This window comes from Phaenicophaeus curvirostris, chromosome 4 (genome assembly GCF_032191515.1).
Source record: "Phaenicophaeus curvirostris isolate KB17595 chromosome 4, BPBGC_Pcur_1.0, whole genome shotgun sequence".
NCBI classification, from domain to species: domain Eukaryota; kingdom Metazoa; phylum Chordata; class Aves; order Cuculiformes; family Cuculidae; genus Phaenicophaeus; species Phaenicophaeus curvirostris.
In genome coordinates this window covers 59,031,280-59,043,345 of record NC_091395.1, presented here as the reverse complement: position 1 = coordinate 59,043,345, position 12,066 = coordinate 59,031,280, and the positions used below count along the sequence as shown (strand labels likewise).

At 38.9% G+C, this 12,066-nt stretch overlaps 2 protein-coding genes across 2 annotated transcripts in view; both read right to left on the bottom strand.

The window, feature by feature from the left end:
- Positions 1–12,066, bottom strand: part of CCDC149 (coiled-coil domain containing 149) — a 457,725-nt gene that overhangs the window by 313,245 nt on the left and 132,414 nt on the right. The gene's annotated exons all lie outside the window — the stretch shown is intronic.
- DHX15 (DEAH-box helicase 15) overlaps positions 832–12,066 on the bottom strand; it is a 45,374-nt gene continuing 34,139 nt past the window's right edge. Inside the window, exons 11-14 of the mRNA XM_069856208.1 lie at positions 11,372–11,494; positions 9,003–9,193; positions 2,286–2,455; positions 832–1,397 (exon numbers count right to left, since the gene is read on the bottom strand). Coding sequence (XP_069712309.1) covers positions 1,280–1,397; positions 2,286–2,455; positions 9,003–9,193; positions 11,372–11,494 — 602 coding nt within the window. The 3' untranslated portion in view covers positions 832–1,279. The remainder of the gene's footprint in view (positions 1,398–2,285; positions 2,456–9,002; positions 9,194–11,371; positions 11,495–12,066) is intronic.

Genomic DNA, 12,066 nt, shown 5'->3' with positions numbered 1-12,066 from the left:
ACACCTCCAGGGATGGGGCATCCACAGCTTTACGTGCAATCTGTTCTAATGCCTCAACTTCCCTGGCAGTGAACAATTTCTTCCTTATGTCCAATCTAAACCTATCTTCTGCCACTTTAAAACCACTGTCCCTCATCCTGTAACTACATTCCATGGTAAAAAGTCCCACCCCAGCTTTCCTGTAGGCCCCCTTTAAGTACTGGAAGGCTGATAGAAGGTCTCCCTGGAGCTTTCTGTAGGCTGAAGAACCCCAATTCTCTCGGCCTGTCTTCACAGGAGAGATATTCCAGCCCTCTAATCAAATCTAACTATAAATTCCAGACAGGATTAGTCTTCCCAAACTGAAAATGCTGTCAAGTCATATTTCAATGAAAATCACAACAAAATTACAAAGGCGCACTGTAATTTGACCTACAGGGTCACTTAAGTATTATTTCTGCCGATCTTAAACGCTATACCTGAACATTGCCCAGCAGGGTAATTTCTAACTGGCCACAGACACTTCACTGTACAGGACATATTACTACAGTTCTGTCCAAGAAATATCTAGGAGTAAGTCCGAAGAAGGCAATCTCAAAAAAAAAAAAATCTGCATGCATTTCATTTTTAAAATGGATCTCCTACATAATTTAAACAAGTCTGCAAGGGATCGACATTGTATGCATTATACTGATGTCACCAGAACTGTGATGGTTTAAGCATCCACACTTATTTTAATAGTAAAATATTAACCTACTGACATGTCAATAAAGCAACAGTTTAATGGGAGGCTACATGGCTTCTCATGTTTTGATCAAAACAACAGAAATACTGACATACTGTGGCAAAAAATTAGTATAAATAGACTTTATTGAAGTCAGTACCTCTGTACCGAAGCTGAAGATTGTGTCTACAGAAGCACAAGTTGTAACATTTCACAACTTCTAAAAGGAATGTCAACAATTACAACGATCATGCATACCATGGTCGATAATCACATTTTTAGAAGCATTTTCAACCATTTCTAAAGAAATGCTTATAACATTGTTATATATAGAACTACTTTCAATAAACTGCAAAACATTGATCAGCTTTTCCAGTATGAGCTACAGTGTCAACACAAAAGGGAGGCATAAATGTTTAATTTATGAAATCAGAATGGAATATTTACTGTAAAGAAAAATTAAAAAGCTTTCAAATAAAGGCCATTATAGAACCAAAGTGAAGAGCACAACTTGAACTTTGAATCCTTTCATCTCTTAAAGCTGTCCTCTGAATAACTTCAGTTCAAAGCATAAATTCAGTACTGCGAGTATTCCTTGGACTGAAGTTTGGCAATGATGCGATCCAACTGTCTCTTTGCTTCACACTGTGGAAAATTGCTCATGTCATAATATTGAGGGGCAATTTTCACAAGCCTGTCAAAAAAGGAAAAGTTTGTTACTCATGCTCCAACTTTAAAATGCGTCCTACAGAAATTCTGCAACTGAGGGAAACAAACATTATCTGTTATTTTCAGATTAATCAAAGTTTACAAGCATGCACCCACACTGACATCTCAGTCCCATCCTGTGCAAGTGCCCAAGTCCAAAGCAAAAAGCATGCACTCAGGTCTAGTGAGACACCCCTGTTCGGCCTTTCCAGACCCAGACAGCTGCTTTAGCACATGCCATGGCAGCCCAGTCAGACCTGCTGCCTAACGTCAGTCCTCCAGCCACAGATGTAGCTGCACAACAGCACAATTTCAACAACAGCTGAAAGGCCTCCCATGTCCCCAGAGCTTATAACTTGGCAGTTTAAGTACAACCTTAAAGACTGGCAAGGCTATTCAGATCTCTGCTCATCTGCAAAGGATCAGGCCTCTAATTTCCTTGAGGTACTTTGTTGACTAATCAATATTATGACAAGGCAGGCTGTACTGGTTACTACTGTTCCTTCAAACTGTAAGAAAGCACTGAATCCTGATCAAGTCCTTTCAGAGAAGTTAGACATCCACTGCCGAGAAAGGTCTTAAAAACAGCTCCTTCCCAGCAGGCTTACTGAAGTAACTGGTTTCAAATCAAGCATCTCTGCGCACTGCATAGAGCCTGACATCCAAGCTTTACACACAACTCCCACAAACAGAAACAGTACCCACAAGGAAAACCTTTAGTCATCTACAAGATTGAGTCCATGCTATTGCCATTCCCCAAAGCATTTTAATAATATTAGTTTCAAGAAAGGGAAAGGAATTACCTCAGTTTAAAAAGGAAAAAGGAACAAGAGCTTTACAGTAAGTCATGGCTGCATTAAGACTTCTGGCTTACCATTCTGGCTTGATGTCTGTACATGTCCGGATGTAATTCTTTGTTGTAAGGACAAACTCATTATAGAGCACCCATTCTGGTTTGTGATCAAGAACAGTGGAGGGATGCAGCTGCACCACCTGGTTATCCTTTACTGTTAAGTAATGCCCTGTTCGCTCCAAATGCGCCACCTAAGTAAAAAAGACATTTTTTCATTACCACAGGCAATTTTTAAATCAAGACATTTCAAGCTGACTGTTAAGTGTTCTATACAAAATACACCATCCCAAGTTTCAAACCTCAGCTAAATTTGATTACTTGACCACTTCAACTACTCAGGTTTCTCAATAGACACAATCAAGATGCCAGATGTTTTTTGCTAATTGCCATGGTGAGTGTATACAATAATAAACAATTCAAACAACATACGAAAATAGTTATCACCCAAAGAGAAGAAGCATTACAACAGCAACGCAAACACAAGCATTGAAAGAGAATATCTATCAGACAGGTCTGTAACATCACAAAGTCAACTGTGGTCTAGTACAGACTCCTGCTTCAAGTGTTACACTGCAGTAGCTACTGTGGGATCTGTACGCTACAGCATTATCCAGATTTTATTAGTGCAATATTTCAGTGATTTTACTGACGTATGTATTGTTCTGAAAGTGCTCTTGACACCCTGGGCCCAAAAAAACGTCAGTCCAGTAAGAATGGGACAATCAGGGTGTCAGAAATAACAACAGTCTTGTTACAGCATGAGCTTCAGAGCTGGAAAATGTAGGTTCAGCATCACACTTCTGCTGTGACCTTGGTGAAAATCAATTAACCTCTCTCTGACCAAGCTTCTCGCTCTGTGAAAGGGAATAATACCTACCTCGCTGAGATGCTCCGATACCTAGTTCATTAAGATTTAGTGACGCAGACAGTTATCCTTAGAAGACTACCCCTGTAAGAACAGTTAATCTAACAGAACAGGCAACTAAAATTAACCTTTCGATACCAGTGACTCGGTGGCCTCAGTACTTACTTCATAACATAAACACACACAAAAACACTGTGAAAAGATTAACCAAGATGGACAGTGACTGAAAGCTGCCTGAAAGACATTTTTAATCAGAACACTGTTACTTGCTTCCCTTTAATACAAATTGCGTACTTCCTTGTTTTCTAGCATAGAATAACCAGGTTGGAAGAGACCCACCGGATCATCAAGTCCAACCATTCCTATCAAACACTAAACCATGCCTCATCCACCTGTGCCTTAAACACCTCCAGGGAAGGTGACTCAACCACCTCCCTGGGTAGCCTGTTCCAGTGCCCAATAACCGCTTCTGTGAAAAATCTTTTCCTAATGTCCAGCCTAAATCTCCCCTGGTGGAGCTTGAGGCCATTCCCTCTTGTCCTGTCCCCTGTCACTTGGGAGAAGAGGCCAGCACCCTCCTCTCTACAACCTCCTTTCAGGTAGTTGTAGAGAGCAATGAGGTCTCCCCTCAGCCTCCTCTTCTCCAGGCTAAACAACCCCAGCTCTCTCAGCCGTTCCTCAGAAGGCCTGTTCTCCAGCCCCTTCCTAGGTATATCTCAACTTCTTTTTTTGCCTAGTCAAAGGTAAATTCTACCTACTAGATTAAAATCCCAGGATTTCTAAAGCAATAGCTACCTCAAGTTTTCAGTCAGAATATTTCCTTAGTAAAAAATTACTTAAAGTGTGCTTCTCTCATTTTATGATATTAATATCCAGAACATGTTTTAGGCGTGGAACAAAGTATTTAAATAGTCTGCAAATCTTTTCACCTGAGATTTTAGAGATTACAGTGCTACTTTATTTCAGGTCTGGGGAGCCAACAGAGACACTTAAATGGAGATTAACAGTGCACTGTCCATAACTATTTAAGCTTAATTTCATCTAACTCAATCCAATGTTTGCAAAATTAAACAGCAGTATAGCTGCAAACCATGCTAGACTAACAACTCATCTGTCACAGACCTAGCACAATCACAGCACATGTTGCTTTGGGATTATGCTTTTTTAAAGGATACGTTCTTTTTCAAAATAATTTTTCAGATCAGAACTAAAGCTCGCATATAAAAATATTTGGCTGCTTTACCTGTTTCTGTTCATCCTATATAAGGAACGAACAATTAATTTATTTAGGTTTCGTTCTAGAACAGAGTATATGGTCAAATTTAAATCAAAACAGTTTACCTTTAGCACCTCAGTCTCTCTGAGATATTAAAATCAGTCAAGTTTTATCATACAGCTTTACATACAACTTCCTTTTCCATGTCATTTATAATCACAGTAGAGAGTTCTATTTCTTGTTTACTTTGCATAATTCTTAACTATGTAAAAACACCCTGAAACAACTAATCAGGCATACTCAAAGATAAAGAAGTGCTACAGAAAAGTACATTTAGCTCTTACATTTCTAGGGAAGGACAGGGACTGGAATAACCACAATTAAGAAATAAAGTTTCCTTAGAAGATTGATGTTAGGGATAAGTCACCATTAAGTGATTACATACTACAGTGACCTATTTTGATCCTGAGCTAACATTGAACTACAGTATTTATCCTATTTAAAGGCTTCTATTAAATGTGATTGTGAGCACACAGATTAGTAAAGAACTCCACATTCAGTAATGGCAATCCTCATGAAATCTGTGCCAGTGAAGCCGTAACTCCACAGCAAGCAATGATGGTGTAACTGCCAGCTACTACATTTTCCTGCTCCCTCCTGACCTGAGCTGCTTCAGCACAGCTGACAGAGCCAATTCTGCTGCTTCTCTGAAGGTGTAAGTGACTCACCAGATCACTCTGCTAAAAGAACTTAGCATGGGCCCAGGCTATCCCACAGCTGATATAAGGGAGCATACAAGGACACATGGAAGTTGGTATATACACATGCTACTTTCAAGCCCTGGCACGCAACCAGTTCCAGTGCCTCTAAAACACAATGTAGTGGGGGTTGGGCCAGTTGTCCGTAGCCACCTTCCAACCTCAGCTACTCTGTTATGTTCTTCAGAGTATTTAAAAAAGCACAAGTTTACACAAAAACCACACAACACATGTCTAGGAAGTGGACTCATTTATCAATAAGCAGTGGCAGTAAGCAAAATACTAGGGAATACACTTGAACCCTGAGATCATCCAGGGATTTTTCATGTATTAGTACAGAATGTGTGAATTGAGCTACCTGAATGAGAGTGGGATTGTAAATGGAGGGAAAAGCTATTAACACTACTGACTATAGAATGTATAGAGCTACACAAACACAACTAAAGGACCATATAGAGCCAAGCCAGCCAAAGTCATCTCTGCAACAGGTTACTCTGCAGAGAAATCCCCACCTGCTAATGATCTAGAGACAATTACAATGCTTTTATCAACATGACAAACCCACATGGAAACATTTGCCACCACAGGAAAAGGTTTTGGTTCAAGTTCTCATAACAGAGGTTTAAGGATGTCACAAAAAGTGATACACCCTCCTCTGAAATTTTCCATGTGCTTGTGCTTATTTATTATCTACCATGTCACTGAACATCAAAGGGCCAAGCAGCCGTCTTCTGTTAAAAATGTCAAACACTGTAAATCCAAATGTATTTAACAGGGCAAAAGCGGAACGAGCATCACAAGATTCAACCTGCTTTAGATTTAAGGCTACAAATTTAGTCAGGCTCATCCTGACAAACAGTTTAGAGATATGATTGTTTCTCGCCCGTCTTTATCAAAAGAGAATGCCAACATGCACCAAAGGAGCAGTGTCAGTTGCTTGGATTTCTGCAATTTCTGCTTGCAGAGCACGCAACCCTGTTTCTGAAGCTATTTAAATGTTTTAAATTGTTCTTCTGCATTCTTAAATAGCAAAATGAATATCATTAAATGCACTGGTGACCACCTTCGTGTCATAAGTTTACTTTATTACCATTCTATTATTGCAGAAGCCTGATCCATAGAGACTGCAAAATGCGCATCAATCTATATACAAAACAGCACCAAAGACTGAGCAGCAGCAAAAATCACTACGAGTAAGATGACCCATCTTTAAGATACTCTGGCATTTGCCTGCCTTTTCAATTAAATTCTAAATTTCCCTCACTTACTTCCTGCAGTATAATTATATTTTTTGCTTAGTCCTTACATGGTTACTTCAGCTACATGTCTAATAACGCTTCAAAAATTATAAGCTTAAGTTTTTCTACTTCTGTTGATTAAATAAATATCTGTACCTAGCTCCTGAGTTTTATTGTTACATTACAAATGTGTTAAAGCTGTATGACTTGCCAGTCCTTCTCCCTTCTTGACACAGGGTATGTCTAGCGTTAATGTACTGAGAAGGCAGTATTGCTCTGATATATTTTATTTTCAATGAGCAGTTGAAGTGATTTTGCAAGCATCACTTCTCTATTTTCTATATAATTTGTGTATTCTAAGATGTGATACAGAAACTGAAAAAAGCCAGTAAGTTCTCCATTATAAAAACTAGAAGAAATTAGGGACATAGCATGAAAGTTATATAAGATACTAAACTTCTTGCCAATATCTATACTTCCAAAAGTTTTTCCACACAGAACTGCTGGCAGCTTAAAACTATTTTACTATCCCCTCTGCTTGGCTATAGCAGATTTACTGGGATTCAAGTTTGTATTTAAATACGAAGGGTAAAACAATGATTCATCACCAACAAAAATTCCACATTTATCAACCACTGACACACAACTGAAGGCAGGCAGGCAAATAAATATATATAAAATTAGTGATAAATACTGTACAATTAGTACTATTTCACAGTCTGAGATCAACCACAGGGTCTTGATCAGCACAGAAATTCCTAGAGTGAAATTTTATGATTAACTTTAGGACAGTGGGCAATTACCAACATAGAAAACAATGTAGTCAGTGAGAACTATCTCAGAACAATGGCTGCTACTGGTCCTTTTAACTTCACACTGCGTGCTTAAACTCAAGAGTTTCAAGAATCAACTTCTGCCATGTGTTGCCCATAGACCTTCTGGCAAGGTTTAAACTTTCACTTACATGAGCCTATTACTCTATTCACACCAAAAATATAAATTCAGATCTCTAACACCCAAGCAGAAGACCCCAAAAAGCTACCCGCACCAACGGTGTAGTTCCATATCAATGGTGGGAAATCATCCCATTAGAGGAAGAGTTTCACTGAGCAAATGGACAATGCATCATTCTCCAAGGGCATGACAGCCTATAGGTCCAAGCAAACGAAGGAAGCCATAGGTCACTTTGCCAAACTGAACTGCAACTGTGGCAACCAGACCTGCCTCAACCAGCTCACGTGCGTGTATATATTAAAGTGCCCACCAAGAAACATGAAGAAAACATTTCCCAAAAGCAAGGACTGAAGACAGCAACTAGCCTGCTTGTCCGAAGGGTTAGAGCAAGTCAGTCTTTAGAACTATTTTAATATCTAAAAGCAGCTAACAGCCTTAACCTCCTAGTTGCATTACATTGAAATGCAGTGAATGCTAGCATTGATATTCCTATATTCTGAAAACTCAAAACGTGTTTCTGCTACAGACTGGCTTGCCCAGCCCTGGAGAAGGCAACGTCCCCTTGGAATGGGGTTTAAACATACATGGCATGCAAATCTGTCCCAGTGAGGATGTGGGAAGAGCGTGCCTGTCAAGCTGCTGCCACTAACTGCACAGCAGTGACCAATGGTTGGTTTCCTTTCTGACTGGGAAAGCTCTTGTGCTCAAAATACCAACCACTACAGCAGAGCTGGGGGGGAGGGGAAGGGTAAGAGGGGAGGAATAAATCAGGAAATGCCATGGACACTGTTCAGCCTCTTCAGGGTAACAAGGTTGTCCCCTCTGGAAGTGAGGCAGACTCCATCCATCAAAGACATTGCCAACCAGCATCAGAATGCGTATTTGCTGCGTAAAACATCACCACAACAATAGCGCAGAGTCAACGAAGATGAAGACTCATTACTATTAAAGGTTTTACACCCTTGGGTCTGCAAGAGTCAATGTGACTCTCCTAGCCCAGCGCATGAATGCAAGAGTTAAAAACACCACAGGAAGGGACTATGCCCATATTCCACTACACCAAACCACAAATTCAAAAATCTCTCCTATCTAAGCAAAACTGGCCTGGATTCTAGCTTGAAGGCATGCTTGACAGGAAATGCAGAACATTCAGGAGGTAGCAGTGGAGATTGGCTTTCATACCACCCCAGTTCAACAGGCAAATGAGTTACAAACAAGATATACCTCAGGATTACAGATCTGCTCCAGTACTTGTGACTCATGTAATTTACAAGAGAAATATAAAATGAAAAAGCATGCAAAAGAAAATACTCTCCTTGAAGGATTACATATAATTAATATTTATAGGCAACTATACATCCCCTACTTGTATCAGATTATCAATAATTTAAAAACTACATCTTATGCAGTGACTTCAAAAGATTTGACGAGGTTACTTCCTTAGCTATTCAGAAGTTAGTGGTCAATTCCTGATCGGTCATGCCAGAAACAGTATTTTGATACTAGTAAGATTGTATATGACTTCTTTTTCAATTAAGAAAGTCTAGTTGAGTGATAACTAATCAACCTGACAAAGGCTAAGTGGTAATACAGTTAGCCATATATTAACTAACAATCACAAAGCTTTGATTAAATGTAATAACCATACGTAACATTAGGAGCCACGTAAACAATGAACTAATGCACCTTTGAAGAACACACACATACCTGCATGAAATACCCAGTAACTAATGCCTTTCTTATGTTGATGTAATAGTCTCTGCTGGTAAAGTCTGTGCTTCTACGAGGCAAATTAAATCTATCCATGATTCGTGACAGCTGTTGGCGTACATTGTCTGCAGACATCAGGGACCTGTAGTTAATGAAGTTGTCATAACACCACTGAACTGACTCATGATCTGCAACATTAAAAAAATGAATAAAAAATGAGTATTTCATCCAATTAGAACAAGTAAATAAAACAGCAACTAACTGATTGATCAGTCAGATGAACCATAAAAAAAACCATCCATAAACTTTTATAAATTACAACAGCTCTTAGTTTATTCAGTCAATTTCTTGCATTAGATCACTTGCCCAAACTGTTTTTCTACTAGAAGCAATGTGGTCAGGCAAGAGGAATAAATAAATTAAAAATCAGCTTTTTTCCCCCCTCACCAACACAATATATAGTCACTGATGTTTTGCTGAAATAGCACACAAGTAAATTCTGTGCATTTCAAAATTCACATCCTGCAACTAGAAAAATCATCTTCCAAAGCCACAGCGTAAAACCTAACCAAATGCAAGTAACACTGCACAATCTTTAACTGTAGCACGCAGTGAACACACAAGAAGATTGTACGTAATAATGTATTTGAAAAATGAAACCTTCCTTAAATTAAGCATTCAAATAACAGCTAAGGGCTATACAGACTAATTAATATTAAGTGAGACACACCTCATAACAGCTTAAACGGATGTATGTAATACAGCATCAGTAACAGAATCCTGTACTCTTAACTTACTGTTTCCACTGCTGATAGCTCTAGTCAGAAATCCATTAAGACAGTAAGCCTAAACTATTCTGTCAAGATAGACCTGTATTTTTCACAAGAAACTTGGTTCTCCCTACCAGTTTTATTCCTTCTCAAATGATGCTCTTCTAATCTGTCAGTTTAATAACCCAACAAAAACAGCCTTAACATTTAAAACTTAAAATATCTCTCTTAATTTGCACTGGAAAGGTTACATAATTTGTGGAAAGTTTAAGTGGTTTCTGTTCTTTATCTTAAAAAGCATATTTAAAATGAAGTATAAACACTGATGCTCTTGTACAGCATATAGTAGAATAACTGAAGTACCATTGCACGTCACTTTCTGTGCCATCTGAACAGTGCATTTCAGCAAACTCACAACTGGTTTATATTCATTACACTTCATAAAATCCACCCCTCCTTCAGTAACCTGAACATGAAAGCAGTGGCATCCAAAAACACAAAGTGTCTACAAGACACACTGGAGCCTGTTAACCAAAAAGCCAGTAGAAAAAACAAGCAAAGGATGTCTCAAATTCCCAGGTGTTTAGTGGAGGTTTCTCAGCTATTGTTTTAAGCAGTTTTGAATGCTTTTGTTTGGACTTTACTCTGGAGATAACCTTATTTTTGACTGACACAATGATACCGTGTTAAAGCGTTTCAATGCAAAATTTCTAGATCAATGCTGTAACAGGAAGGGGCGCTAAGCTGTGGTGGATTTTTTTTTTTTTTACCCAAAGACTGTTGCTTTTTTGTTTGCTTACAGCAAAGTGCAACTGGAGCATCAACTTTAACCTAGCTGGCAGCTACAAGTAATCTTTTTACTTACCACCAGGATAAGTCACAGTTAAAAAAGAGTATGCCACTTACGCAGTCATTTTTCAAGAGAACTCCCTAGCTTCCTGTTCATTCCCATCTTTTTCAAGCTGCTAAAATATACTTCAGCTATGCTAAGGAGGACCATACACTGTCCCTAAAATCCATACACAGAAATTCAGTAAGTGAAATAGATTTATCGCATGGCTCTAAGTTACTTATTGATACATCTTGCCCCTTTGCCTCTCAATCCATGCAAGGACTTACTACACTGTTCATAACTGTTAAAAAGTTAGGATTCAAAAGGATTTGGTTTTAGGAACATGCCCTTCTCTAATTTCAGAGTATTTCCTGCACTGCTCTCTCCAAAAAATTACTAAGCAATTATGCAGATTTTTCTGTAATTAATGTCAGATAGCAAACTTCCAATATTTCTTAATCAGAGGAACACTTACTTCCAATACATCCAGCATTGATTTAAAAGCCTGGCTTGTCTCCATACTCAATTTATTACATGATCTCGTGGCTATTTTTTTGATACTGTTTCCCCCTCAAAGTGAAGCAGCACTTAGCAGCTATTTTACATACTTAAAAAATGGATTTAAGATTACAATAGAACTGATCAAAAAAACAGCCTAAGCCTTTTAACTATCCTTGGAACCCAGGAATGAAAGCTGGCAGCACAAAGAATTAGTAATTCTATGATTCCATAAAATAATTTTGTTGAAACAGGTGCACACTTACTCTGTTTGAAAGCATGGTAGACATTCAGCAACGTCAAATGATCTCCATCTATGTGGGCAAACCTCATCTTGGCTTCATCTGCTGCTTTCTTTGCTTCCGTGGGGCGAACAAAACACTGTGGGACTAAACAAGGTTGGTATGGGCCCAACACAAACGCCCATATCGATGAGTCACGCATTCACAGATAGAGGAACAAGGCCTAGCTAGGTCAGTTCACAGAGCATAGGGCAGGGCAGGATGGCCTCCGACTGCATCTTGGACTGTTTACTACCTTGATTTGGTACATCAACACCTAACCACATCTGTAAGACAAGAGGGTTTCAAAGCTACAGAGTACCTGATTATTTTAATAGAACTCTATGTAGGCATCAAAATCTCTAGTCTGAAGGCCATCAAGATTGGCTGTGAATACTAGAAAGCTAAACAGATCGTCACAACCCAGTGCTGATAGCTCTACCAGGAGCTAGTACCCCATGTGAAAAACACTTTTAATTGCAGATCTGCTTTCTCAGAAAGCCTCTATGGACAGAGTGAAGAACATAGTTCTGAAACTGTACTGCACTAGCACAGTCTAAACAAACATGAGTTTTATCACTAGTCTGCCACCAGAAAGAACACACCAGTAAAGGCCTTTCCCCCAGATGGTATTGTTATCAGCACTGGTATACAGAAACATGTGAATGAAAGTATTAATA